At 46.5% G+C, this 27,936-nt stretch overlaps 1 protein-coding gene across 1 annotated transcript; it reads right to left on the minus strand.

The window, feature by feature from the left end:
- Positions 1–686: 686 nt before the first annotated feature.
- Pkd2l2 (polycystin 2 like 2, transient receptor potential cation channel) lies at positions 687–27,936 on the minus strand. Its single transcript, XM_057788442.1, has 14 exons — positions 27,878–27,936; positions 27,340–27,441; positions 24,685–24,818; positions 22,266–22,522; positions 19,744–19,965; positions 14,129–14,357; positions 11,092–11,262; positions 10,310–10,491; positions 7,549–7,669; positions 7,111–7,212; positions 4,077–4,141; positions 2,661–2,715; positions 1,244–1,356; positions 687–771 (listed from the first exon to the last, which is right to left on the minus strand). The coding sequence occupies exons 1-14, from the start codon at positions 27,906–27,908 to the stop codon at positions 687–689; spliced, it is 1,869 nt and encodes a 622-aa protein (XP_057644425.1). The 5' UTR covers positions 27,909–27,936.

Consider the following 27,936-nt stretch of genomic DNA (forward strand, 5'->3'; position numbering starts at 1 on the left):
TTCCAACAAGAAGGCTCTCAAAGGTCCCTTGTCTGTAATTTCCAAACAACTTACGGCCTTAATATGCCATCCTTTTTATTTTTAGGAAACTTGAAATACTGCTGTTTAGAAACCAGATGAAATCTGCTTTTGAAAGTGGTAGTGAAATTTCTGTATTTAGCTACAGAGTTGCTGTATATGACTTTTTCTAGGCATTTTGGAATCTAGAATGGAGATTATTTTATGTATGTTGTTCATACATAGTATTTTCCCAAAATCTTATGACTTTACCTCTGGCCAAAGGAAGTGAGACTCTGGGACGTGCCAGGGTCGAAACTACCAATAGTCCATCTGTCTGTCTCCAACTACTGGCAATCTACCCTGTGGCCTTAGAGACTGCTTCCCTTTCCCACCCCCGTGAGTGTACCCACGTGCATATTGCAGGAAGCACTTGGTGAACGTGGGGGTGGTACAGTGGGCTCCCTTCAGCTGCCCTCGGTTCATGGAAGTCATCCTGTTAGAGCTGAGAGCTGCTTCTTGGCTGGAGGTGTGGCACGGTGCCTAGCATTTGCGGGGCTCTGCACTCGGTCCCCAGCACCGTGGAAGAAATGAGGTAACTAGAGATGGCGTGTGTAGGAGAAAATGCAGTAAGTACCTCACGAGTCTTGCTAGAGCATCGCACCTCATCAGTCTTACCTCCAGTATTGTTACTGTAGCTTTCGCATCACTTGGTTTAGTTTTAAACTGATGTAGTGTAATTCCTTTTCCAGCTCCACAGCATATAAAAAGAGTCTAGAAGAGAGTTTAAAAGTTAGTGATATGCGTGACAGTTGTGTGCAGCAGACAGCCTAACACCTGCCGTGATGTGCTTTGAGAGGGAGGTGGGATGACAAGCTCCTGAGTCACATTTCCCAGGGCAGTGGTCATGCCGTAGTGCTGACGGGAAGCTTGGGAGAAGAGGCCCGCTGTGCCCTTCCATCTGCCTCACTCTGTAAAGTGTATGTGTGTGTTTTTACCTGCATGTATGTCTGCACCATATGCATGCATGCATGGTGCAGATGCTCTCCAGGACTGGAATTAGATGTGAGCCAGCATTCCAACATGGTGGCCTCGCTAAGCAAGTGGAGTTGTGCGCTTTAATTTGGAAACTGCAGCAAATGAAAGAGGCAAGTATAGCAGTGTGGTTCTGGCTCAATAAAACAACACATAGGACCTGTGTCCTCGGACTGCATAACCTGCTCTGCCATATGCGACAAATGCTTACTCTCGAAATTCTTGCTGAGTGACAGGCTGGTAGTCATCTTGAAGGTCTGTAGAATAATACTTTTTCTCAAGCCTCTCCTTCCACGTTTTCATCTGCTCTGCCCCTTGGATCTCCTGTCAGTTTAGAGGACAAATACAGGCTTTGTATACATACAGTCTGTGCGTCAAAGACTCGAAGGTGACAGACTTCCAACAGCCTGGTGCTTGGGTTCTGCGCCAACAAAGTCACCCCAGAAGACTGGGCCGTGAGATGCACAATGCGGATGGGCAAGGGTTCGGGTCATATTTGCTAACCTCCTGTCTTTAACTTATTAAGGCTAATATGCTTCTGTCCCTCCTCCTCCTTCAGTGCTGAGTATTGAGCCCAGAGTCTCATCAGTGCTGTGCACTTTCTCTGCCCGAAGCTACACCCCTGCCCTCTTAACTGTAGCACGTGTGCCTCAGATGCATCTGTGGGCATTCTTTGCCCTCCCATGTGACCCTTTAAATAATCCCTGCCTTGGTTAATGGCCTGTATGCACCAGCGCCATGTACCACACAACACAAGTCTCTCACCAGAAAGTGCGTTATTATTGCCCCTTCCTGTTGTGGAGGGGGAAAGAGATGGAGGGAGGGAGGGACGGACGGACGGACGGACGGAGGGACGGAACCCAAGCTGCCTCTTCAAGAGACAGAAAAAGGGAGAGATTCAGGCTGCAAGCAGGAAAGAAGATCTGCCTGCCTCAGCTGATGGGGGAGTGGGCGTGGCTTGTCTCAAAGGGACAGAACAGATCATTACATTCCCATCTCTTTTTTATAATAAAAAGGCAGAGGTTAGGCACCACAGGTTAAAGGAATTGGGGCGGTGGATTCTCAAGACTGCTTCCTGCTTGTTGGTGGGCATCGTCTTGGGGGGGGGGCAACTACTAGATGCCCAGGCTGGTTATACTGTGGGCCCAAACACACCTGCAAAGCTTTAAAATTCCGGCTGTGAGAGTGCACACTTGTAACCCCGGGGATGGGGATGGGGACGGAAGGACCTTTGGAGTTTATTGGCAAGCCAGTCTAGTCCAGCTGATGAGCTTCAGGCCAATGAGAGACCCTGTTTTAAAGGGGGGAGATGGCCTTCCTGGGATATATCTCTGGTCTGTGCACAGACCCATCCATACATGAACATACCCACACATACATGCACAAGAAACACCCCCAGATTTGTCGGAATTGAGATGAGTCTTTTTAATAGAAATAACCTATTAACTCAGTTCTATAAATAGATGTCTGTATTCTCTAGGCAGTTTGTTGTGCTCTGTCATAAATGGGGAAGACTCCTGATTTTGAGAGATGTATTGGAGGTTACAACTGTTGCCATAAATTATTTCTGTTAATCAGAACTAATAAAGCTATCACTTGTGTTTAGAAAAAGTGAATTAAAACCTTACGCTTTCATTAAAGCCTTCTTTTCTGGCTTGCTGGGCCAACTCTCCGGTGGTTTTCCTGCTGTAGATGCAAAGTAAGCATAAGAATAAGAAAAGGCAGCGAACGTCCACAATCAGATCTACAGCAAGGAGCGGGATTGTGTCATGGGAAAAGACACCCTGCTGCGCATCGAGGAAAAGGACTACGACTGTAGCTGTGAAGCAAATTCACTTCTTGGCATCAGGAGACAAACGTGAGCATCATGTTAGGCACAAGTCCTGTTCGCAAGCGTCACTGTAAAACGTTTTTATTTTGATAGTTGAATACACCGTGTACTGCATTGTTGCTTTAGACTTGTATGAGAGACCTTACTCTCCTATTTTCCTGTCAGAATCTTCCCTGAGTGGCAAAGTTTGTCCTGTGCTCTGTTTTCAGTGCCAGCCCAGAACCTCACATGTGGGGCAAATCCTCTACCACTGGATGACTGTCGGCTCCACTGAGAGTGTCACAGCGGCCTCAGAAATCAAAGGCTTGCTGGGTGCCAGAAAGACAGTGTGTTTAGACTCCCCACACGGCATGGAGCCTTAACTCTCACTGTTTCTTCTGTCATTCAGGGAGATGCTCCCATTTTAGCCTCAGTTTAACTTATGCTTTCTTGACTTTATAATGATGCAGAAGCAGAAACCATGACTTTAAAGTGTGAGTTTTGGTCTCTCCCTGGGGGCAGTGTGTGGTAGGATAGATACTTTGACTGTGATATGCAGTAACAGGGAGCAGAACTCTGCCAGCCATGGACATGGTCATGAGGGGAACAGTCAACACTACAGGTCGTGGTGTTGCTGGTAGGTTTCAGAGCTACAAAGCCAGTAAGTTACATGTTACAATACATGATTATCAAACAGGGATTCTCGGCTGACATTGTCCCACTACAGACTGATGTTAGTGTTTTGTGCATGTTTAATATATGCAGGCTAGGCTAGGACCATTTGGTAGGTTAAAGGTGCTAAATGCACTTTGAAGTTAATATAGTGTTTTACAGGTATGTAACCCCTGTTGAACATCTATGTAGAGGCTTGAATGAGAATGTCACCATAGGCTCACACAGGTGAATGTTTGGTCCCCAGTTGGTGGAACTGTTTGGGAAGGATTGGGAGGTGTGGCTTTGGAAGAGGTGGGTCGCTTGGGGTAGGTGGTGAGGTTTTAAAAGCCCACATATTCCTAGTTAGCGCTCTGCCTAGTGCTTATAGGTCAGAGGTCAGCTCTCAGCTACTACACCAGTGCCACACCTGCCTGCCATGATGGTCATGGCTTCACCTTTGGGACAGAGCTTCAGGACCTTTCCTCTGAAAGCTGCCTTAGTTGTGTCCTTTCACAGCAGTAGAAAAGTGACCAAGACATTTTGTATGAAACTTGAAAGTGATAAAATTTTAACGTCTTACGTTTTCTTGTCTTCATTATCTTGAGCTTTCTTCAGTCTGAGTTTCTCGAGAACATTAAGGTAACTCTGGGTTAATTAAAAAGAGTTTAAAAATTCATCAGAAATTATTTCCTGTATTCTTTTTTTTTTAAATATTTATTATGTATACAATATTCTGTCTGTATGACTGAAGGCCAGAAGAGGGCGCCAGACCTCTTTACAGATGGTTGTGAGCCACCATGTGGTTGCTGGGAATTGAACTCAGGACCTTTGGAAGAGCAGGCAATGCTCTTAACCACTGAGCCATCTCTCCAGCCCCTATTTCCTGTATTCTTAACATTCAGTCAAGAATAGCCATGAGCTATGACGTGTTTGTGGTAGGAACTCCTGCCTAAAGAGATGTCTGGCACAGGGTCGTGAGCCCGTCACCATCTTTGATTCCACCCTTGTGGAAGCAGGGGTGCTCTGAGGGGCATCACTGGAATGTGGTGCAAAGGTGGGGGTGGCTGGGGACGAGACCAGGAGGGATCAGGTTGGGGGAGGATGGAGGGAGACAACTGGAATTGAGGGGCATTTCGGGGGCAAGATAGAAACCTAGTGCAATGGAAACTCCCAGGAATCTACAAAGGTGACTCTAGCTAAGACCCCTAGCAATGGGGTATGGAACCAGAATTGGCCACCGTGCAACGCAGCCACAAACCCTTTGACCTACAATCTGTCCTGCCTGCAGGATGTGCTGGGGTACAGATGGCCGACCAACAACTGGTCCAGCTTGAGACCATGCCCCTAGGAAGCCCACCCTGACACTGCCTGGAGGGCCAGGGACTGGAGGCTGGATAGCCCAGAGGCCTAGGATAGAACCAAACACGATCGGCAAAAAGAAAAAACAATGAAATGATTCTTAATGGTACTCTGCCATATTCATAGACAGGAGCCTAGACAATCGTCACCAGAGAGCCTTCAGCCAGCAACTGATGGGAGCAGATGCCGAAACCACAGCCAAATATTAGGTGGAACTTGGGGAATCCTGCAGAAAATGGGAAGGAAGGATGGTAGGAGCCAGAGGGACCAAGAAAACCCACAGAAACAACTAGCTAGGGCTTATAGGAGCTCATTGAGACTGACAGTCAGGGAGCCTGCAAGGGTCTGACCTAGGTCCTCTGCCTATATTTTATGGTTGTGTAGCTTGACCTTCTTGCTTGACTTCAATGGGGGCTGTCTCTGAATCTTTTGCCTGCTTTTGAGACCCCCTTCTTCCTACTGGGTGGTCTCATCCAGCCTTAATGTGAGGGAATGTACCTAGTCTTGTTACAACTTGATAGGCCATGTTTAGTTGATATCAAGTATGTTAACACTCTACTGCATACAATCAACACCATCCTCAGGGTATCAGAGATGAAACCCTACAGCTGAGCTCATGTTGGGAGGCCATCTTAACAGCATTCTCTCAGACAAAGCGCTGTGCCTTCAAGACCACAGCTACTGACGTCTGGGAAGTACTCTTGGAACTGCAGAGTGTACAAGCTGGTCAGGAGTGCTGGCGAGTTCTGTGTCAATTTGGCATGAGCTAGAGTCATTTGAAAAGAGGGCACCTCAATTGAGAAAATGCCCCGACTATAGTGGAGTCTGTGGGACATTTTCCTGACAAATGACCAATGGGGAGGGCCCAGCCCACTGGGGCAGTACCACCCTGGGCCCTGCCTCGGCTCCTCTGACTTCCCAAGCGGTAAGCAGAAATAAACACGCTCCTCTCCAAGCTTATTTTAGCCATGGTGTTTTATCACAGTCACGAGGAGATAAGACAGGACAGGGCAGAGTCTGCTGTCCAGAACAGAACCTTAGCAAGTACAGCTGTGAGGATCTTTATTTCAGGGTAGGAAGTGGTGTGAGCAGAAGGCAGGGTGGGGACACGTGTTATGCAGCCTGTACTTAGGTTAGCAATACTCTGCTAGGACTGCTGTGAATTCAAGGCCAGCCTGCTCTACACAGCAAGTTCCAGGCAAAAGTGCACCATGAGACCATGGCTTGGGAAGACCCAAAGCAAACAACAAGCAAAAAACCAACCAAACTGGGGCTTGCGGTATAATATACTGAGGATGGAAATTAGCGCATGACAGTTGAGGGTCGGTGGGGACTGTGTTGTGTGCAGGTGGCTTGGGAGAGCCGAGTGAAGAAATGTGGCCCAGGTAACCTGCTAGACTGACTCAAAGCTGAATGAGCTGGGGTCAGGCTAGAACAGGTAAGAGGACATGGGAATGATCTCTTGGTGGCAGAGTTTAAAGGGTCCTGGAGATAGTGCGAGCAAGACCTGCACTGGCAGAGAAAAATTACAAGCCCTGGGGACAGACGATCAGACAGCCACCAACGTTTGAGTCAGGAGAGGCTAAATAATACTGCCATGAATATAAGGAGAGAGCCAGCCACGTCTTTAATCCCAGCACTTGGGAGGCAGAGGCAGGTGGATCTCTTTGAGTTCAAGGCCAGTCTGGTCTACAAAAGCTAGTTCCAGGACAGGCTCCAAAGCTACAGAGAAACCCTGTCTCGAAAAAAACAAAAAAACAAAAACAGAAACAAAACAAAACAAAAGAGCGAGGCAGACAAGGAATACAAAGGCTGTGTTTGGTTGTGGAAATTTGCTAGTATCTAACGACAAACTTTTGAGAGCAACAAAATAGTTTCCATCTATCACCCGACAGTGCTTTGTACTCAGTATTCGGGCTGTGGAAATTTCAGCTAAACTGTTGGAGCTAGAGGGGCTGGAGATGTAGCTCAGCTGATAAGAGTACTTACCTTGCATATATGAATCCCAGGTTCCATATCAAGCAACACATAAACTGGGCATGGTGGTACATGCCTGGAATTCCTTGGACTCAGGGGGTAGAGGCAGGAGGATCATAAGATTACTCTTGGCTGCATAGTGAGTTTGAGGCCAGCTTGTGAAGTGTGAAACTCTTTCTCAACCAACAACAAAACAACCCGGGGGACACATGTCTCATGGAGGGTTTAAGTGATACAAAGTGTTTTAGAATTATAATAAGGAAAGTAAGTTAACTAACCTTCTTAATTATTTTACCAAGCTCAAAATCAGGTCTTCTGCCGATTGAGTAGTCTGCCTTCACTTCAGAATATGTGTCGTTGATTATTGCCAAGAACATGTTCTGAGGAGACAGTCAAATGATTTTCTCAATAAACACTTACTTAGGGGTGGGCGTGTAGCTCAGCGTTAGAGTCTTGTCTAGAGTGTCCTGAGTTTGGTGCCCAGCATCCCATCACATGCACACGCGCATGCACATGTGCACACACACGACTTCTGCAGCTGGGTACTGCAGCAAGTGCCTATAGTTTGGCTACTTGGGGAGGTGAGGAAGAGTCACGAGCCTTCCTCCAGCAAAGTCACACCACCTAAGTCTCCCCCGAATAGCTGGGAACAAGTGTGCAGGACCACAACTTGTGACGAGTCTGAGATGAAGGAGAAGGGCGGGCGTCGTGCTTACCAGCAGCACAAAGAACACAAAGAAGATGAACGTGATGAAGTAAATGGGCCCCAAGATCCAGTTGGCCTGCTGGATGCCAGCGAAGTTAAAGTCTCCAAGGACAATCCGAAATTGTGCAAATCTTTGATGAGAAGAAAGAACAACATTAGAAAATGTTCCAGCTCTTCAGTTACATACGTGACAATGTAGGATTGCTAATAATGTTTCTGGCTGCATAAGGCTTATGCTCTTGATTTTTTTCCCCAGTGCTGGGGACTAAACCCTTGCAAGACCTCATGCATGCTAGGTTAAGTGCTTTACCATTGAGCCACATCCCAGCTCCTCCCCTCTGGCTTTAATTATGCTGCCACAGCCTCCTAAAATCAGACCGAGCATGGTAGAACACGGCGGGGGAGGTTGAGGCAGGAGATCAGGAGTTCAGTGTCAGCCACATTACACAGGAAGTTTAAGGCCTTTGCAGACTACATACTCATAGCAGCCTCTCCCAAAGGTGGCTCTGCTGGGAAAGGGGCCGCCATGAGACCAGAAGAACCTGAGCGTGGGCCCTGAGCACCCATGTGCGAGCTGAGCATGGAGGTTCATGTCTGCGATCCAGGTGCGGGGCAGGGATGGGGTGGGAGGCAGAGATAGGTGGATGCTCTGGCTGCCACCAAGTGAGCTCCAGGTTCAGTGACAGGCAGACCTTGTCTCAAAAAATGTAATTGAGGGATGGAGATGACTTAGCAGGTCAGGGTGCTTGCCCCTAAACTCGAGAAAATAAGGCTCCCATATGCTGTCCTCTGACCTTCACATGTATACCCCCCAAGCACACACAATTGAAAAACCAAGTGCAGAGAGATTAGGGAAGCACCGGATGTGGCCCGCTGGCCTCCACCTGCACACACATGCACGAGCCCACACAGATCGTATGTACAGCACATATGTACACACATGCATGAATTCACACAGATCATATGTACAGCACACATGTACACACGTGAATGAATCCACACAGATCATATGTACAGCACACATGCACACACATGCACGAGCCCACACAGATCATATGTACAACACACACGTACACACGTGCATGAATCCACACAGATCATATGTATAGAACACATGCACGAGCCCGCACAGATCGTATGTACAGCACACATGTACATACGTGTATGGATCCACACAGATCATATGTACAGCACACGTGCACACACATGCAAGGAGCCCACACAGATCATAGGTACAGCACACATGTACACATGCACGAGCCCACACAGATCATATGTACAGCACACATGTACACATATGCACGAGCCCACACAGATCGTATGTACAGCACACATGTACACGCATGCATGAGTCCACACAGATCATATGTACAGCACACATGCACACACATGCAAGGAACAAAGCAGGGAACTTCAGTAGCTGATCATGCAGCTGAGGAAATGGCAAATGTTCTGTTCCTCTGCGTGCGCCCACACATACAACAGAGTATCACTCGGTCACAGGGAGAGGCAAATGCTGTCACTTGCAGGCAAGCAGATGGAGGAGGACACCACAGTAAAGTCCGCCTCAGACAGAAGGACAGCGTCGCTTTTGTCTCATGGATGGGAACACATGGATAAAGGACGACCCAAAAGTGGAGGAGGGATCGTCCACTGCGAAGGTGTAGCGGGGATGTACTAGCACTTTCTGTCGCTGTCCAGGGAAGGAGTCCACAGAAACTGGAATTCTCTCATACAGACAGAAGTTGTTCTATCTACTCAGAAGGAAATAAACTGTAAATCAGACTGGACGTGGTGGCTTATCCTTATAATTCTAACATTCAGAAGGCTGAGGCAGGGGCATTGCTGTAAGCTTGAAGTCAGCTTCAACATAAATCTGTTTTCTTTTTTTTTCTTTTATACTGGATCTACTAGCTAGGCTGGCCTCGAACTTGCGATCCTCCCGCCCTAGTCTCTCTTCTTTCTTTTCCTTCTGTCTGTCTATCTATCTATCTATCTATCTATCTATCTATCTATCTATCTACCTACCTACCTACCTACCTACCTACCTACTTACCTATCTATTTTTATTTTTTGAGACAGGGTTTTTCTGGAACCCACTCTGTAGACCAGGCTGGCCTTGAACTCACAGAGATCCATCTGCCTCTGCCGCCCAAGTGCTTGGGATTAAAGGTGTGTGTCACCACTGTCTGACTTGCCTCAGCCTCTTGACTCCTTGTATATATCTTGAATATATGTGTATGTCTCATACCTTCCTTTTATAAAGCTATTTTTATGTAAAGTTATACATTTTTGTATTTAAAAGAGAGTCTGTCTATATAGCTCAGGTTGGCCTCAGCTCAGATCCTCCTGCTTCGGCCTGCTGAGTGCTGGATACAGGCGTGCACCACCACACCTGGCTTTAGACCGCGGCTGTGAGGCACAAGGCTGGCACGTACCAGTTACCAGGGAAAACCTACTCTGGAGACAACTTCTGTGGGAAGCACAATTCCCTCTGCTGAAGGGCGAGCGCTATGGAAACCCTGGGATCCTCTTCCGTTACATATTCCCGCTTTCGGTGAAAAATTATTCTTCTAACTTGACCTACCAATGATTAAAAAACAGATAGCACCGCCCATTTTGGTTGTCCACGGACAGAATTCATTTTGTGCGTGATGGATATTTAGCCTTAAATGAACTACAGGACCAAGCTTTAAAAGAACTATTTTTCCCGGGGGCTCGCTGTGGTTTCCCAGGCAGAGAGCGTAAAGACACTTGTGCTAAGAGCTTACATGGAATTTTGAAAAGTGGAAAAGTCATCGACCTGTGACCCGAAAACAAGGAACCCCAGCTGGGCATATGCGGAGAATATAATAAAGAACATGACGGCGAACCCCACTATGTCCTTCATGCAGCGGGACAAGGTTGACGACAGCTGAGACATGGTCTCATTGAAGCTTATGAATTTGAATATCTGAAAGAGATAAAACAAGAGTCATATACACAATATACTCAGAGCCGCTTAGAAGCAGGAAAGTCAATTTCAGAAGAATCCTTCAAGTAAAAGGAGACAGTGGGAATTTAGGGTGTTTAGAGATGTCAGTGAGCATTTAAAGGTCAAATTAATATCTTATTTACTTTTTGGGATTTGTATGGGTGAGGGGTTGGGGGGAGAGTGCCACCGAGCACAGGTGTAAGTCAGAGGACGGCTTGCGGGAATTAGCCCTTTCCCAGGATCAAATGCAGGCCACCAGGCTTGGGAAGCACCTTCACTTAGTGCAAAATTACTTTCAGAATTCATTTACTGTCTGGCGGTGGTGGCGCACACCTTCAATCCCACTACTTGGGAGGCAGAGGCAGATGGATCTCTGTGAGTTCGAGGCCAGCCTGGTCTACAGAGTGAGTTCCAGGACAGCCAGGGGTACACAGTGAAACCCTGTCTTGAAAAACAAGCAACAAAACCAAACAAAACAAAAATTTACATACTAGTGGGGAACTGCTCCCCCTCCATACGAGGTAATAGCTTTCCTAATGCATATTTACTTGGATTATGTAATAAAAGAGATGTAAATACCTTTATCCATGCAAAGAAGATAGTAATAGCAATCATGTTGTTATAGTAGATTTGCCAATACGCAAGGAAATAGAAGTCTGGGTAGTTTTCAGTGTTTTTCAGCAGTCGTCCAAGTAGGATAAAACTCTGCAGGTTACAGTATGCATAGAAAGAGACAGCCAGGAAACACAGCTGCAGGGGAGATGGCAAAGGTCACGATAGTCAAGAGGTAGCTGGAGACTCTCTCTCTCTCTCTCTCTCTCTCTCTCTCTCTCTCTCTCTCTCTCTCTCTCCTCTCTCTCTCTCTCAATTTCTCGCAGCCTTTGAAAAAACATTCATTAAATGCTTAACAAAAGGGAGGAAAAGATAGCATATAGGCTTTTAAAGTAACTTTGTAAAAAGTGGCTTACCACCAGGTGGTGGTGGCGCACACCTTTAATCCCAGCACTTGGTAGGCAGAGGCAGGTCGATCTCTGTGAGTTCGAGACCAGCCTGGTCTACAAGAGCTATTTCCAGGACAGGTTCCAAAGCTACAGAGAAACCCTGTCTTGAAAAAAAGAAAAAGAAAGAAAGAAAGAAAGAAAGAAAGAAAGAAAGAAAGAAAGAAAGAAAGAAAGAAAGAGAAAAAAGTGGCTTCTCAAGTCTGTTTTTGTCAAGACACAAGGGAGACCCCAGCCAGTCAACCCTGCCTGTGATTGCTCGGCAGGGGACTTGATCAAACTGAGTCCAAGAACATACAAATGCCTCTCATCAAGTCTACTGCAGTTCTCTGTGCTTTTACACGGAACCACTCTTAGAATTTCATGCATTCCCATTGCCTGGTCCCTGGTCCCAGTTACAGCACAGCGAGGTAGCAGGCAGCTTGTATAGCAGCCCCTGTGATCAGTTTTCTGCTGCGCCCTCCCCTCCTCTTCCAACCCACGATTTGCGGGTGTGAGGTCACACTGTCTCCAGCTATCGGAGCCCACAGACTGTGAGCTGCGCGTGACAGAGTGACAGCAGGCTTTACTTGGAGATGAGGAAGCCTTTCCGGCGGAGACTGGTGTCTCACCTCCCGCCTCCTATGTGTCTGCATGTGGCCTGCAGAAAACTGTGCCCAGCTGGCTGGCTAGGGGGCAAGGCCTTGCCGTGGTTTTCCCACTGTCCTTTGCAGCTTGGCCTTCCAGCTGCGGTCTTGACTTCTCTGCTTGGCAGGGTGATAGCCCATGCAGAACATAGCTATTATAGAAACGGAAGCCACTCAGTTTACACTTAAAATATTAGAGTCACTATGTCTCACAAAAAAAGACACTACTTCCTGGTCGTCCTAACCTGGCTGCCCGTCGCTCGATGGTCTGAGGGCTTCTGCGTCACCCCATGCAAAAGATGAGTCTTTTGTACTGTGGAATACTAAAACCAAACCAAACAAAAGCTTGCAGTCGTCATAAACGCACCTCCTCAGGATGCTGTACCGAGCTCTTTGAACACCTTTGGGTCCAGGTTATCGGAGGCATCGGAGATTTATAACTGCTTGGAATTTTTCCTTTGACAAACACACAAATGTGACATTACTGGGGACACTAGAAAGGCAGATGGGACACTTCTTTCTTTATGGTGTGTGATGTATGGTATGTGTGCGCGGATGCATACACCTGGGTGAGCAAGCAGAGGCCGACAGAGGACGTCGGGTGTCTGATGTCCCTCTTCCTTATTCCCGTGAAGTAGGGTCTCTCCCTGAATCTGGAGCTGACAGCAAGGCTCAACAACCCTCCTGTTTCTGCCCCACACAGTGCTGGGGTTCAGGGATGCATGGCCTCTCCCTGCTTCTTTACATGGGTGCTGGGACTCAGCCTCAGGTCCCCATGCCTGCACAATGCCTGCACAACAGTCTTACCCACTGAGCCATCTTCCTGTAGCATGAAAAATAAAAACCCAGAGACAGATACTGGGGTTCAGCTTGAAGGTCAGAAAAGTAAAGCAGCCAGCCACTGGCTCTACCTCTACCTAGAACAAATGGGGATCCTGCCTCTACGAATCCTCAGACTGAGCCTGAGACCTGTCTCCTCCCATTTCGTATTCCTCTCTAGGGCTGGGATTAAAGACGTGCACCACTACTGCTCGGCTTCTGTGGCTAACTAGTGTGGCTACTGGGATTAAAGGTGTGTATCACCACTGCTTGGTCTGCAAGGCTCACCAGTGTGGCTGTTGTACTCTCTGATCTTCAGGCAAGCTTTACTTATTAAAATATGAATGACATATCACATCTTCCTAGACCATTTTCTTTTTTTCTTTTAAAGATTTATTAATCATGTATATAGCATCTGTCTGCATGTATCCCTGCAGGCCAGAAGAGGGCACCAGATCTCATTAAAGATGGTTGTGAGCCACCATGTGGTTGCTGGGAATTGAACTCAGGACCTCTGGAAGAACAGTCAGTGCTCTTAACTTCTGAGCCATCTCTTAGCCCCTTCCTAGGCCATTTTCTTATTTTAAATTTTAGATTAGGTCTCAATATATTGCCCAGACTGGTCTTGAACTTCTGGAGCCTCCTACCTCAGCCTCCCAAGCAGTTGGGGTTATAAGCACTCTGTGCTAAACGTCACACAAATACATTTTGGGAGTGTGGATATCAAGACTTCTTATGTGCACTGAATCACAACATGGCACACACTTTCAATTCCAGCACCCAAGAGGCAGAGCATGGCAGATCTCAGTGAGTTTAAGGCCAGCTTTACCTACATAGCACATTCAGGGACAGCCAGGGTTCCAATGACCCTGGGGAGGAGGAACAGGAGGAGGAGGAGGAGGAGGAGGAGGAGGAGGAGGAGGAGGAGGAGAGAAAAACAAGAAGAGACTCATTTCTTATAGAGTCCTCTAGGCTCTTGCTGGCCGTCTCAAGGACTACATCAGAGAAAACCAACAGACTTCTCTTTTAGGGGCGTAGGATTAGACTGCCCTATGACAGCTCATTTTATGTTTGGTGCTTGTAGCTTGGATGAACAGAAAATCCTGTGTTTTATACATCTCCAGCTGCCAGGAGCAGACGAGAGCCCTTAGATCATACCGTGGCTATACTCACCGCCAAAAGCAGAAGCTCCAGCCAGTTCCAAATGCTTTTGAAATAGGCGATCTTAAACTCATTCAGCTTTCTCAGTTCTTGTGTTATGAAGACAAAGAGGAAAATACAGAATATGATTTCACAGGACGCGATGAAGTAATCGTAGCGGGTGACGTATCTGAGGAGCTTCACGGAGTAGAACTGCCACGAGGTGAGGAGCCCGCCTGTCGCAGGGAACTCTGCCACCAGCCTGGAAATGGAGTCCGTGAAAGCTTTTCTAGGTTTTGGTATTTAAGTTGCTGTAAAATTTCTAAATCGCTAATGACATATATGCCTCAATGTTGACCACTGATTTTGTACAAAAACCGTTTCCTTGGGGGTGGGAGAGACGGCTCAGTGGTGAAGAACACTTCCTGCTCTTCCAGAGGACCCGGGTTCAGTTCCCAGCTTCCACACGTGGGCTTACAACTGGCTGCAACTCCAGGAACTCACAGATTGGTGACATTAGCAATATTAGTCTGGTTAACTTCAATGTTTGTGTGCGGGCTGGTTTTATATCAACACAAGCTAGAGTCATCGGAGAAGAGGGAACCTCAACCGAGACAATGCCTCCGTAAGATGGGGATGTAGGTAAGCCTGTACGGAATTTATTTTTTTTTAAAAATTTATTTTTTTGTTGAAAAAATTTCCGCCTCCTCCCCGCCTCCCATTTCCCTCCCCCTGTAGGAAATTTCTTTCTGTTTTTTTTTTTTTTGTTTTTTGTTTTTTCGAGACAGGGTTTCTCTGTAGCTTTGGAGCCTGTCCTGGAACTCCCTTTGTAGATCAGGCTGGCCTCGAACTCACAAAGATGTAGGGAATTTCTTAATTAGGGATTGATGCCACCCATGGGCTGGTGGTTCTGGGTGCTGTAAGAAAGCAGGCTGAGCAAGCCAAGGAGCACAAGTCAGTAAGCAGCTCCCCTCCATGGCCTCTGCATCAGCTCTTACCCTGCTCCCTTCATGATGATCGGACAACGTGAGCTGAAATAAACCCTTTCCTCCCCGAGTTGCTTTTGGTCACAGCTTTTTATCACAGCCATAGAAACTCTAAGACAGTGTATGTGCTGGAATATACATGAACTATGTTTTTAAAAACATGGAGACGGTTTGGCAAGGTGGCTCAGGCCTGCCAGCAACCCTGACAATCTGAACAGGGCCGGGCAGTGATGGCGCAAACCTTTAATCCCAGCACTTGGGAAATAGAGGCAGGTGATCTCTGTGAGTTCATGGCCAGCCTGGTCTATAGAGCACGTTCCAGGACAGGCTCCAAAGATATACAGAGAAACCCTGTCTCGAAAAACAAACAAAACAAAACCCAAAGATACTTAAGTCTTATTTATTGCTGTCACCTTTCCTATGCCCTGACAAGTCACACAGCTCAGAGAACACAAAGGCAAGGCTGTGGAGTACTATCTTGCCTCTGCCCTGTGGTTCCCGCAGCTAGTCAGGGCTCCTCTCAAAACACAGCTCTTTACACCAGAGGAAGGAAATAGGTGCTCTCCTTGGCTGACTTATCAGAGACCTCGCTGACCTCGAAAAGTCAAGATCATACAGTCTGCTAAGACCAGTATTTTCTGATTACCTCAGGCACTGGATGATGGCCACAGAGAGCTGTACAAATAGAGGTATGACAACTTTTATTTATTTATTTATTTATTTATTTATTTTTTTGGTTTTTCGAGACAGGGTTTCTCTGTAGCTTTGGTGCCTGTCCCGGAACTAGCTCTTGTAGACCAGGCTGGCCTCGAACTCCCAGAGATCCGCCTGCCTCTGCCTCCCGAGTGCTGGGATTAAAGACGTGCGCCACCACCGCCCGGCCCGTATGACAATTTATTTCCCAAAACAAAACATAGAAAGCTGTTCATTGCTGTTCCGGGTTCCCCACAATTTTTGGTAATTAAGAACTGGCAGTAATCTAAGGAGCCACTGTGCCTGCCACAACCTAAGGGTACCCCATCTGTAACCCTAAGGGCACCCCAACTGTAAGTGCAACTGTTTTCCTGCCTGAAAATGCGAGTGAGATGCCTCCTAGCAGGTACAGCCCAGCATCAGAACTATTTCTTTCTGCACACAGTACACACTCGCCATTGGGTAAGGGAATGAAACACAAGAAATGTGCAGACCAGCACACAAAACGGGGAGACAGCAGAATTGACTCAGTTTCTCTGACAGGATATAGGAGAAGTAAATAGAAATGACCATAGTGTTGACCATTGCTTCCTTTTCTTAAAAAAAGTTTCCTTTTGTTTACTTTTTGTTTGTTTGTTTTTTTGAGACATGGTCTCTCTTCATATCCCGGGTTGTCCTGGAACTCACTACGTAGACCAGGCTCAACTCAAACTCAGATAGAGCTGCCACTGCTTCTGGAGGACGGGGTAGAAGGCGTGTGCCACCACGCTCAGCTTGACCATCACTTCTTAAACTGAATCCAGAGTCATAAAAAAAAAAAAAGCGACAGTAAAACATTTCCAAATGCACAATGAACTTAATTCAAATCAAATGTGCAATGGATCAGATGTGCTTCTGTCTGGGCCAGCCAGCACTGCAGGACTTCACTGCAGCCCATGCCGAACACACAGCTCTAGCAAGGCACTGAGCACTGCATCACACCACACACCACCAATGCAGATGGCCTCAAACACCTGCGTCAGATTCCTGAGCACTGTGTGAATTAGCATTTTTACTGCATGCGGAGTCTTCTGCTCCTAGAGGAATGGATGCTGGGATTGTGGGAAACAGACCTGGAATTCTCCCACCGCCATTCCTGCGTATGTAGGTACCTAAGCAAGACAGCTTTGAATTATATTGTGTTAGAACATTTGATTTTAGAAGTTGCTCTTTGTAGCCAGGTGTGGTGGTATACACTTTTAATCTGAGCACCTGGAAGGCAGAGGCAGGGGTGTATCTGTGAGTTCAGGGCCAGCCTTATCTACAGAGTGAGGCCCTGTTTTAAACTGGGGTAAGAAGAGAGAAAGGAGGGAGAGAGAGGAGGAAGGGTGGAGAGGGAGGAATAGAGGAGGGTAAAGGAGGAAGGGGAAGAGATGGGAGGGGAAGAGGAAGAAGAAAGAGAAGGAGGGAAGAAAGGATGAGAAGAGAAAAGGAGAAAGAAGAAAAAAAATGCTTGTTTGAGTTACTCACTTGAGCTATTTAAAAAATAACAATGAATTTTGACTTGGGATTAGGTCAGAATTTCCAGCAATTTATGTCATGGCTCTGAACCTACTTCTACCATTTGGTACTACTTATGTGACGTGGTCTTCTCGGCACTGACAATTATAAAATGCAGATGTCAATCAAGTCTGAAGCATGCTGAAGATGCTCTGTCTCTATAGCATCAAACGTTCAGCCGAGATTTGTCTATATGTGTATCAGAGAATTTGATGGTGCCTGTCTCTCTGGCAGCTATCTCCTGTGCCTCCTTCCAAACAGGAAACTGCTGTGTTTAGCTATCCGCCCGTCCTATCACTCAGGGGATGGAGGTTCTCTTTTCTGCTGAACACAGTCAGCGTGTGCTGTTTGTTTCCCCGTGTTTGATCCTAGAACCTCTTCCACGGCCTGGGTTTGGAGGCGACGCTAACTGAAAGAACTGTTGGCTGCTCTTCAGAGCGTCCGTGACATCTGCCCACAGCTGCTTCTGGACCAGTCACCCCAGTGAGCTGAAGATACGACTGACCCCAAGGAGCACAAAACAGAAATCACCTGAGAAACTTGGAGGCAGACTTTTTTTTTTTTTTTTTGGTTTTTCGAGACAGGGTTTCTCTGCGGCTTTGGAGCCTGTCCTTGGAGGCAGACTTTTGAGCTTACTATGAAAATTATTCGCCTTGATTCTGAAATTGCTCCTACATGGCAGAAATGATTTTTGTTGTTGCTATTTGAGGCTATTTAAATTGGGATTTTCTTTTATTACAAAAGCCTCCAAACTGATCCAGAGCTCAAAGAGCTGAGTTCCAAGTTAGGCCTTGTATCCATTTCTTTCTGTTATCTAACAAGCCAGGCCTCAAAGCATGGCCTACAATGAATATTTCCTGTGTGTCTACAGACTTCAGTGGACAGACAGCCCAGCTGGGTCAGTCAGAACGATCTCAGCCAGGCTGCTAATAGAACTACCATTTGACTGGCTCCACTCAGCATCTTGGAGCTGGCTCTGCTCTGCCTGCCCATCTTCCTCCTGCTTCCAACAAGCCAACTTACACATCCCCCTTTCACCGCAACTGCAGACATGCAGAGAGCGAACGTACATAAACGCACAACCTGCTCGGTTGCTGCATATCTGCTAGCATCCCATTGGTCAAAGCAAGTCACATGGTTGAGCCCAACGGCAAGGGCCGGAATAGACCATCACAGTAGTACCAGTCCAAGAAGAACCAAAGCTACGTTTGTAGTGTATAATATACTCTAAAAAAGTCTAGGATGTGGCCACTATTACACGTCATTTGAAATTTAAATAGTTAATTCTAATTGTGAATAGTTAATTCAGACACATTCACTCGTGTGTGAAGGTCAGAGATCAGAACTGGCTTTCTTCCTCTGTCAATCCCCACCCTGTTTTTTGAAACAGGATTTCTCACTGAACCCGGTGTTCACTAATTTGGCTGACCAGTGAGCTCCTGGAATTCGCTCGGCCCCTCCTCCTGCCAGCACATGGTTTTGCTCATCACTGAATTCGGCTTTCACATGGGTGTTGGAGACCCGACCAGGTCCTCGTGCTTACACAGTGTCCTGGTTTTCTGGGAGGAGAGGGGGTTCTTTGTTGTTGGTTTATCAACTTGACACTGGCTAGAGTTAACTGAGAAGAGGGAACCACGAGATAATGCCCAGCTCATTGTGGGGGGTGCTGGTCCTGGGCTGGGGGTCCCAGGCGCTAGAAGAAAGCAGGCTGAGCAAGGCATGAGGAGCAAGCCAGCCAGCACCACCTCTCCACGGCCTCTGCTTCAGCTCCCACATCAGTGATGGACCATGATCATGAGGTGTAAGCCAAGCAAACCCTTCCTCTCCAAGCTGTTTCTGCCCACAATATTTTAGCACAGCAATAGGAACCCTAAGACTTATACTTATGACAAGCATTTTACCAGCTGACTTACCTGCCTTGCCTATAACCCAAGAGATTTTAACAATCTGACTTTATGAAAAAATTATGACATCAGATCTGTACAATTCCAGAAGGACAGAAATGGCAAGACTCTATATCCTCACACCATACAAAACTAAAGTTTTGGTGGCAAGATGACTCCACAGTCACACAAGTCTGACCACCTGAGTTTGCTTCCTGTCCACCGTGGGAGGAGAGAACAGACTCCCCAGCGCTGATCTCCACACCGGCACCATGGTGCAGACCTGTGCATGAGCCTGCGCGCACACACATGGATCATAAGACCTAGCGCATTGTATGTGACTCTTCGTGAAATATTTTCATTTGAAATAATGAAAAGTCGGATGATGTCGCTCTATTCTCCTCTGCACCCTTGGCAGAACACCACGTTATCTTAAAGCTAGGACTTTAACCTCAGCACGGGTATGCAGAAACTGCAAACTGCACTGGAGGCTTTGGATCCTTTTAAAATTCCATTTGCCAGGATCAATAACTTCTGAGTCACTCACCTGACGATGCAAAACAGATTGACGTTAGCATTGTATACGGAAAAGTCAATAAAAACAACCCTGGTCCCTCTTGTGATCCAACTGTGGAGTCGAAGGTCAGCAAATTTGGTTTGGGTTTCAGATTTGGATTTTGATAATGTGAATATATACCCTCCGTCTCGGTACACACCGACATATCCCCAGTGCCAAGGGGCGTTGGCAGGAGAAGGCGAGTACTTCCATCTGTTAGACATCAAAAGAACAATGGCAATGAGAAGCCCAGGCGGAAAGCATTCAAGAATTTAAGCTAACCTTTGATTTAAAAGAAGTAGCTTCAAAACACCTGAAATAGAAAGTTCAAAGTAGCCAAACAATTGAGTTAGGGCCAAGGACCCAGTGTGTTTTAGCACTTGTCGTGGGCAACAGACACATCTAATGGTTTTGCTGTGCACTTGTGGTGTGCCTGCATTTATTCACTCACTCACACACACACACACACACACACACAATTTTTGGGGGGTTGGTTTCTTTGAGACAGAGTTTCTCTATGTAGCCCTGGCTACTCCCTCTGTAGACCAGGCTGGCCTTGAACTCACAGAGATCCACCTGGTTCTGCCTCCTGAGTGCTGGGATTAAAGATGTGCACCACCACTGTCTGGCTATTTTTTTTTCAAAAAATGTTTATAGTTAAACCTTCTGGCTTTTAACTTGTAATTACAAGAAAACCAAAAGAAGAATGTCTTGACTCCCCATTTTCAGTCTCCCTATTCAGCTTTCCCCAAACATATCTGAAAGGTGTGTGATTATATGCACGACTTTATTACATTAACAAAATTATATAAGCCCTCATGAGTGCCCCAACTCACCCAGCCTGGGCTATATATATGACAATATCCTGTCTCTGAGTAAGATAAAATAAATTCCCAAACTCATACAAAGAGTAAGTCAACACACAAGAAGCATACACACATCCTGAGATTGGAGGATGTAAGAAAGGAAATGCAAGCAGAGTTTGTAAGGAAATTATAGACTAATGAGTAAAGGCAGTCAAGTGTAACTCAGACGGAGAGGCTAAGAGGCAGAGAGGAGGCAGGAACTGGAGGTGGCAGAAGAGAGCTGCGGTGACAGATCACCTGCCGCGTGGAAATGCGCACCGCTGTCAAATGACAGCCCTCGGAGGGTGCGCCTTAGAAACAGGAAGTGAAAGAGCAAAGAACAGCTGTCTCTAGAGAGTGTGATGAGCAGGAAAATCGATCTTTATGAACATTTGAATAACTAATAAATACTCAAGACAGAAGGGTCGGCCCCCTCCCCGGCCATGACTATCACAGAACACCTGACCCAGAGAGTGTAAACAGCACCAACACCAGAAACACCTTTGTCTAGAGGAGGTGGTACCGGTGGCTTCGGGCTTTCACAGTTCAGTATAAGGAGGTGGGTCTACACCCCCACTCCCTATAATTGCCACGAACTCTAACTTCCTCCAGCTGCAAGCCCCCAACTTGTGTGAGCTGTTTGGGTACCTTAGCACTTCGGCGGGCATCATCAGACACGATGACGAAGAGCATCGCTGCCCCCTTTTAGTGCTGGAGCCACAGACATGACTTAAGTTGGGCACAGTGAGGAGGGAGGAGAGGGGCGGAGGATAACTCAACACAAGCATAAAAGCCAGCTGTTGGGGCAGGACTGTAATCCCCAGAGCTCAGGGGGTGGACACCATTGGATCCCTAGAGCTCATTGGCTGATCAGCCTAACAGAATTGATGAGTTCCACCTCTAGTGAGAGACCCTGTCTCAAAAATGAAAGATGGAGTGATTTAGAAAGACACCTCTTTTTAAAAAAACATTTTAAAAGAGATTTATTTACTTATTATGTATGCACACCAGAAGAGGGCACCAGATCTCATTACAGAGGGTTGTGAGCCACCATGTTTGCTGGGAATTGAACTCAGGACCTTTGCAGCGCTCTTAATCACTGAGCCATCTCTCTGGCCCTACAGAGACACCTTTGTTGATATCTTGGCTCCACATGCATGCACACATGCAGACAGAGTGATGTTTTACCCGCTGTCCAGTGTGACTATACATTTCTTTTTTTTTATTTATTTTTTTATTTTTGGTTTTTCGAGATAGGGTTTCTCTGTGGCTTTGGAGCCTGTCCTGGAACTAGCTCTTGTAGACCAGGCTGGTCTCGAACTCACAGAGATCCGCCTACCTCTGCCTCCCAAGTGCTGGGATTAAAGGCGTGCACCACCACCACCACCACCCGGCTAAAACTGTGGTTGCCAGGATTCGAACTTCTGACCTTTAGAAGGGCAGCCAGTATTCTTAACCACTGAGCTATCTCTCGAGCGCCAACTCTCCCGTCCCCATCAGATGGGGTCGCTCTTGTGTTCTGAGCACAGCTATAGCCCAGGCTTCTTCCCCTGCTGTTTACAGAGAAAACCACTGCAACCAGCAGCTCCCAGCTCCTGTCACTCACAGGACAGACTTATTTCTGTAAAGATACAAGGTACCTACTAGAAAAGGTTTCATATTGCTTACTCTGTATCACTTTTGAGGCCAAAATCAGACCGGTCTTCGTTTTCAGCTGTGTATTTACCGTAACAGTCGCTCACCAGCGGCCGAAAGGCTGAGTAGACCTTACAGGTGTTGTTGCGGACTCTCAGCTGCCGTACCCTGGGGACGCCGAGAAGAATGTTCTCGTAGTAGATGCGGCTGCTGTTCTTCAAATTGTACAGCTGCTGGTTATTGTACCACGAATCCCAGTACAAGCCCTCCAGAAGGGGTCCTTCCATGAACTTCACAGAGAAGGGCGAATATCATGGCAAGAAGAAGAAGAAAAGCCTTCATGGCAACAGAACCTGTAGTCACACGTGGGATTCTGAGTGTAAGTATTGACTGAGACACCACTTCTGGCAATGCCAAATGTTGCGGGTGAAGGCCACAACAATGGCTATTCCTTGATGGAGGAGGGTCATCTTTCTATCTGTTGCTTTCATTGGTTAATTAATAAACTGCTCGGCCTCTGATAGGGTAGAATTTAGATAGGCTGAGTAGACAGAACAGAATGCTGGGAGAAAGAAGCCGAGTCAGGCAGTCACCATGATTCTCCCACTCCAGACAGATGCAGGTTAAGATCTTTCCTGGGAAGCCACACTTCATGGGGCTACACGGAATATTAGAAATGGGTTAGATCAATATGTAAGAGCTATCCAATAAGAGGTTATAACTAAGGGGCCAGGCAGTGTTTAAAAGAATACAGTTTCCGTGTAATTATTTCGGGTATAAAGCTAGCCTTGCGGGCAGCCGGGTGCCAGGAACTTAGCCCCACCCCCCCGCTCTTATTACAACAATTCCCCACTGTCCCTGTTCCATCCTAAGTGATCCCAAAGATGGCTTTCCCCATTTCCTGTTGTCTCCGCCACCAGCCCCACAGACAGTTAAAAGGGTAAGGACGATTTCTATTCCCCCTTTCCCACTCATGACCTCTTATCTCACATTTGTCCTTTCTTACTATGTCTGCTTTGTCACCAAGACAGAATACCGGCCTCAACTCCAGCGTAGGGGAGGAAAGATTTGTTTCAGTCCGCCTTAGCAGGAAGCATGTGGCAGAACAGGGTGGCTCAGACCACGGTGGCCAGGAAGCAGTGAAATGCCTGAGCTTGCTGCCAATTTCCCCGGGTAGCTAACCCTCTCAGAAAGAGGCCGTCACAGGCACACCTCAGGTCTGCTCCGTCACCCTGCTTCTCTAGGTACCTAAGCTAACCACCGTATCCACCCGCGCTCAGAAAAATGACGGTCTCCTGGGTAAATTTCAGCTTCCCCGTGTGGCATTCACGATCTGACCTTTGTCCATTCGTGTCCACTTCACCTTCTCGGGACTCACACTGCAAATTCAGCTCCACAGCATCGCACACAGCACACGCTCCCTATTCCTAGGACACCTTTTCCTTATGACCCTTTAAAATGCGTCCACACTGCCGTCAGTTTGGGAGAGCCGTCCCCCCCTGCCTCCCTCATCCTTCCTCATCCTTTACATCCAAATGTTTGTGATACCAAGACCAGAAGTTCTCCTCCTTGGTTACTCTTCCTTCCCCATGACTTGTGCTACGTGTAACAGAAAACGTGTGTACCCCAGTGCGAGTGCGGAAGGAGCCACTCTCGTGTGATTAAACACAAAAAGTAATGCACACATTGCTTTTTTTAAAATTGTATACAGCATATTACTATAACACAGCAGAAGGTTGCATTTATAAAATTATGAATATTATCCATTCTGGGCAATTAAGAATTTGTAAGAGCCGGGTGATGGCAGTGCACGCCTTTAATCCAGCACTGGGGAAGAAGGGGGGCAGAGGCAGGTGGATCTCTGTCAGTTCAAGGTCAGCCTGGTCTACAAGAGCTAGTTCCAGGACAGGCTCCAAAGCCACAGAGAAACCCTGTCTCAAAAAACCAAAAAAAAGAAAAAAAAAGCAGTATCACATTGTGAACATAAAGATTCACAATAAAGGGGCTGGAGAGATGGTTCAGTGGTTAAGAGCACTGCTTGCTCTTCCAGAGGACCCAGGTTCAATTCCCAGCACCCACATGGCAGCTCACAACTGTCTGTAAACTGTCTGGAACTCCAGTTCCAGTTCCCTCACACAGACATACATTCAGGCAATACACCAAAGTATATAAAATAAAAATAAAATTTAAAAAGATCCACAATAAATGCCACTGGTTGATTTTCTAATAAAAAGTAGTACTCATTTTTATCAATTCCTTTAACAAATATTCCCTGAGCATTTCCTACATGAGGCAAGGGTTTATAGACTGTGAATTTGTCTTTCTTTTCCCTAAAGCTGAGGCCCGAACCCAGGACCTTTCACTTAGTAGGCAAGCACTGTACCACTGAGCTAGCCTCTAACCCTTGGCTTATGGACTATCTAATGCTACTTCATCAAGTCACGCATCTTACCTTCCAAAAGTCAGTTATGCTGCGAATGGACCTAAAGCTGCTTCTGTCGTCATTGGGGAGGGACGTGTCCACAAACAGAGACGACATCACTTTGTTTAAGTAGTACATATGCGGATTGACCATCCCAAAAGTCACTGAGGAGAGAATGTCTTGTTTCAGTTTGTAATTTAGCATTCCACTTTAGCAGCATTCAAAAATATTAATTCCCCCTGCTTTAAAAAATTCAACATTGTCTAAGCATATTTTTTCACAATTATTTTACATTTTACACACACATACACACACACACATGCACGTGTGCCCTGGTACAAATGCAGAGGTCAAAGGACAATTTGTGGGAGCCAATTATCTCCTTTTATTATGTGGGTTCTAAGGACTGGGACTGAACTCAGGTCACCCTGCTTGGTTGCCAAGTGTCTTTATCCCTGAACAGTTTCACCAGCTTTGCAATATCTACTTATTAGAGCCAAAAATAGGCAAAGCAGGTAGAAGCTTTCTTCAACCCTTGTACTAAAGGGAGACAAGGGTTCTTCAGGTTTTATACATATATATTTAATACTTCATCTTTAAAAAAATGAAGTCAAGCCAGGCGGTGGAGGCATGTGCCTTTAATCCCAGTGCTTGGGAGACGGAGGCAGGTGGATTTCTGTGAGTTCAAGGTCAGCCTGGTCTACAGAGTGAGTTCCAACACAGGCTCCAAAGCTACACAGAGAAATCCTGTCTCAAAACGCCCCCCCCAAAAAAAGTCCAATTAGGGCTGGTGAGATGGTTCCACACTAAACAGTACTTTCCATGAAAAGCCAACGGGTAGAAGGGGAAGGAGAGAAACAACCACGCAGAGTTGTTCTCTGACCACACATGTATGTGCCCCTCATTCAGACACACAAATATTTTTTAAATGAGATAGCATTAGATCCATGATTCTACTGCTGGTTTTATTTCTCCACATTAAAACAGGCAATACCACCTTGAATTCAGCCAGTGAGAGTTATAAATCTCATCATAAGGATGCTATCTTTTACTACAGAGTTACATCATAGTTATGGAATGTTTGGAGTGTGTGCACACACAGACGTGCAAATGGGTACTCATGCATGTGGGGGCCAGAGCTCAACATCAGGAGACATTCCCAACGAGCCACCCACCTTGGCTTCATTTTTGAAACCGGACCTCTGATTAGCCTGGACCTTTCAAAGTGGGCCAGGTTGGCTGAGCAACAAGCCCCAAGGGCCTGTTTCTACCTCCCCAGCCCTGGGACTACATCATCACCACACTCTGCTTTTCTGCATGGATTCTGGGGACCAAACTCAGGTTCTCATGTTTGTGTGGCAAGCACTTTACAGACCGAGTTATCTAGCCCAACACGTAGAGTGCTTATACCCATGCTTTGGAGCATAGGAAATTCGTTTAACATTTTAAAGCAATAGTATTTTTTTTTTTTTTTTTTGTGGTTTTTCAAGACAGGGTTTCTCTGTGGTTTTGGAGCCTGTCCTGGAACTAGCTCTTGTAGACCAGGCTGGTCTCGAACTCACAGAGATCCGCCTGCCTCTGCCTCCCGAAGCAATAGTATTTCTTTCTCCCCTGTTATAAACTATCTTATTTTATTTTATTGCCAGAACTCCCCAGTTAAAACAAAAACAATACATGGGGCGAGCAAGATGGTTGAAAGGGAACATATTGCATCATCATCAAGTCTGACAAGCCGAGCCGGGCATGATGAAGGCAGGAACCAACGTCACACGCACGCTGTCCCCTGGCCACCACACACGCTGTCACATGTACACAGCAAGTGAGCATCTGCCGTTCTCCAACAGTTGTGTTTATTCTGCAGTGGCTAATGAACCACCTTACTGTAGATTTAGGCTGTTTTCTTTAAGTGTTCAAAACTCTCTGAATCAGTGGGATTATAAATAATCTTTTGGCTCATATTTTCTACTTCCTAAATGCTTGGTAATAACCATGTGTTTGTGTTACTGCTATAACTAAGCCTTTATTGACCGTCTAAGGTACCTTATCTAGTTGGCCACGATTGTCTTTAATCTTGAACACCCAGCCTTACAATACCAGTTAACTGTGTAATTGGTACACAGGCTACACATTTGGAGATGAGAAAAATCCTGTATGTTAGCTTCTAGCTACGTGCATTGGGTGGTTTAAATACAAAACATCACCAAGTTTTTCACCTACTAAATTGATGCCATGGACCCACGGCAGCAGGGGCGTGTAGTAGGTTGAGATGTTGTCCTTGCTTGCCTTTAGTCAACACAAGTGTATTTTATTATTAATTATGCACCAGTTTGTGACAAGGATGAGATTGATGGTCATCCCTAAACTTTACGTGGGGTCCCTTTTGTACTTTTTATTTATAGAACCAAACCAATACATCTCTATCACTCTGAAAGAAATTAAATTCAATTGTCAGCCCGGGGGACTATGTTTAAATAGATTCTCCAAATTTAAAAAAAAAATCCTATTCAGTCAGTGTTGACCATGGAAGTTTCCATTAACCCGTGGCCTAGCTTTGCCCCTTAGAAACTGGAAAGTCTGTCCATCAGAGGGTAATGATCTCTAAAGTTTCTCAGCTCTCTGAGTCTTTACTTTTCACGTCGACATTTGAAGTTCAACTGGCATTTTTAGCTAGGGCTGTGTACTTACGTATACACAGATTTATTAAAAACACAAAGTAGAGTAATAACTCCTCAAGCGTGGTGTTAACTTCTGCTTCCCGTCTGTAATGCAAGTCATGTTTGGAAGTCCCTGCGAGATGTAAAACAAACATTTCTTTATATTACTGGGTAGCAATAGTGTACGTAAGTAACCAAGATGGGGGGAAAGCAACGATTTTTAGTGCCTTCTGGTTCCTTTTTTACTTCTCACTACTAACTTTTGCTATGGAGCCGGCTCTCATCCTATGATTTCCACATACATCACAAGTGTTTCCCCCACGGTTCTGTTAAGACACAAATCAAACACCTCCTTGGGTCCCTAATGCTTTCTCCGCCCTCATCGCAGCTTCTGGGGAAGACCAGGTCCAGCTGCGGAGAAAGGGCTGCAGCTGCAGCGGCCAAGGGCGCGACTCCCTCAGCGACCCACACCCACGGAGGCGACAGCCCAGCAAGGGACTGCACTCTTCCCTCGGTGACAGCGCAGGGGATGTGGGTCAGAGTTCCTTCCTGGGTACACCCACCCTCACCTCCTCGGTACCACCAAGTGGCGTCGGCCATAGCGGACAGGACCACACGGTCCGTTCCA

This window comes from Chionomys nivalis, chromosome 14 (genome assembly GCF_950005125.1).
Source record: "Chionomys nivalis chromosome 14, mChiNiv1.1, whole genome shotgun sequence".
NCBI lineage: Eukaryota > Metazoa > Chordata > Mammalia > Rodentia > Cricetidae > Chionomys > Chionomys nivalis.

Bases quoted from the DNA above. Each gene is read 5' to 3' on its own strand.
- Pkd2l2 (XM_057788442.1), bottom strand. From the start codon at position 27,908: ATGGCCGACGCCACTTGGTGGTACCGAGGAG. The intron at 11,263-14,128 runs GTGAGTATAGCC...TCTCCCCTGCAG, and splicing joins TGGAGCTTCTGCTTTTGGCG to CTGTGTTTCCTGGCTGTCTC. The intron at 2,716-4,076 runs GTAAGACGTTAA...CATCTACAGCAG, and splicing joins GATAATGAAGACAAGAAAAC to GAAAACCACCGGAGAGTTGG.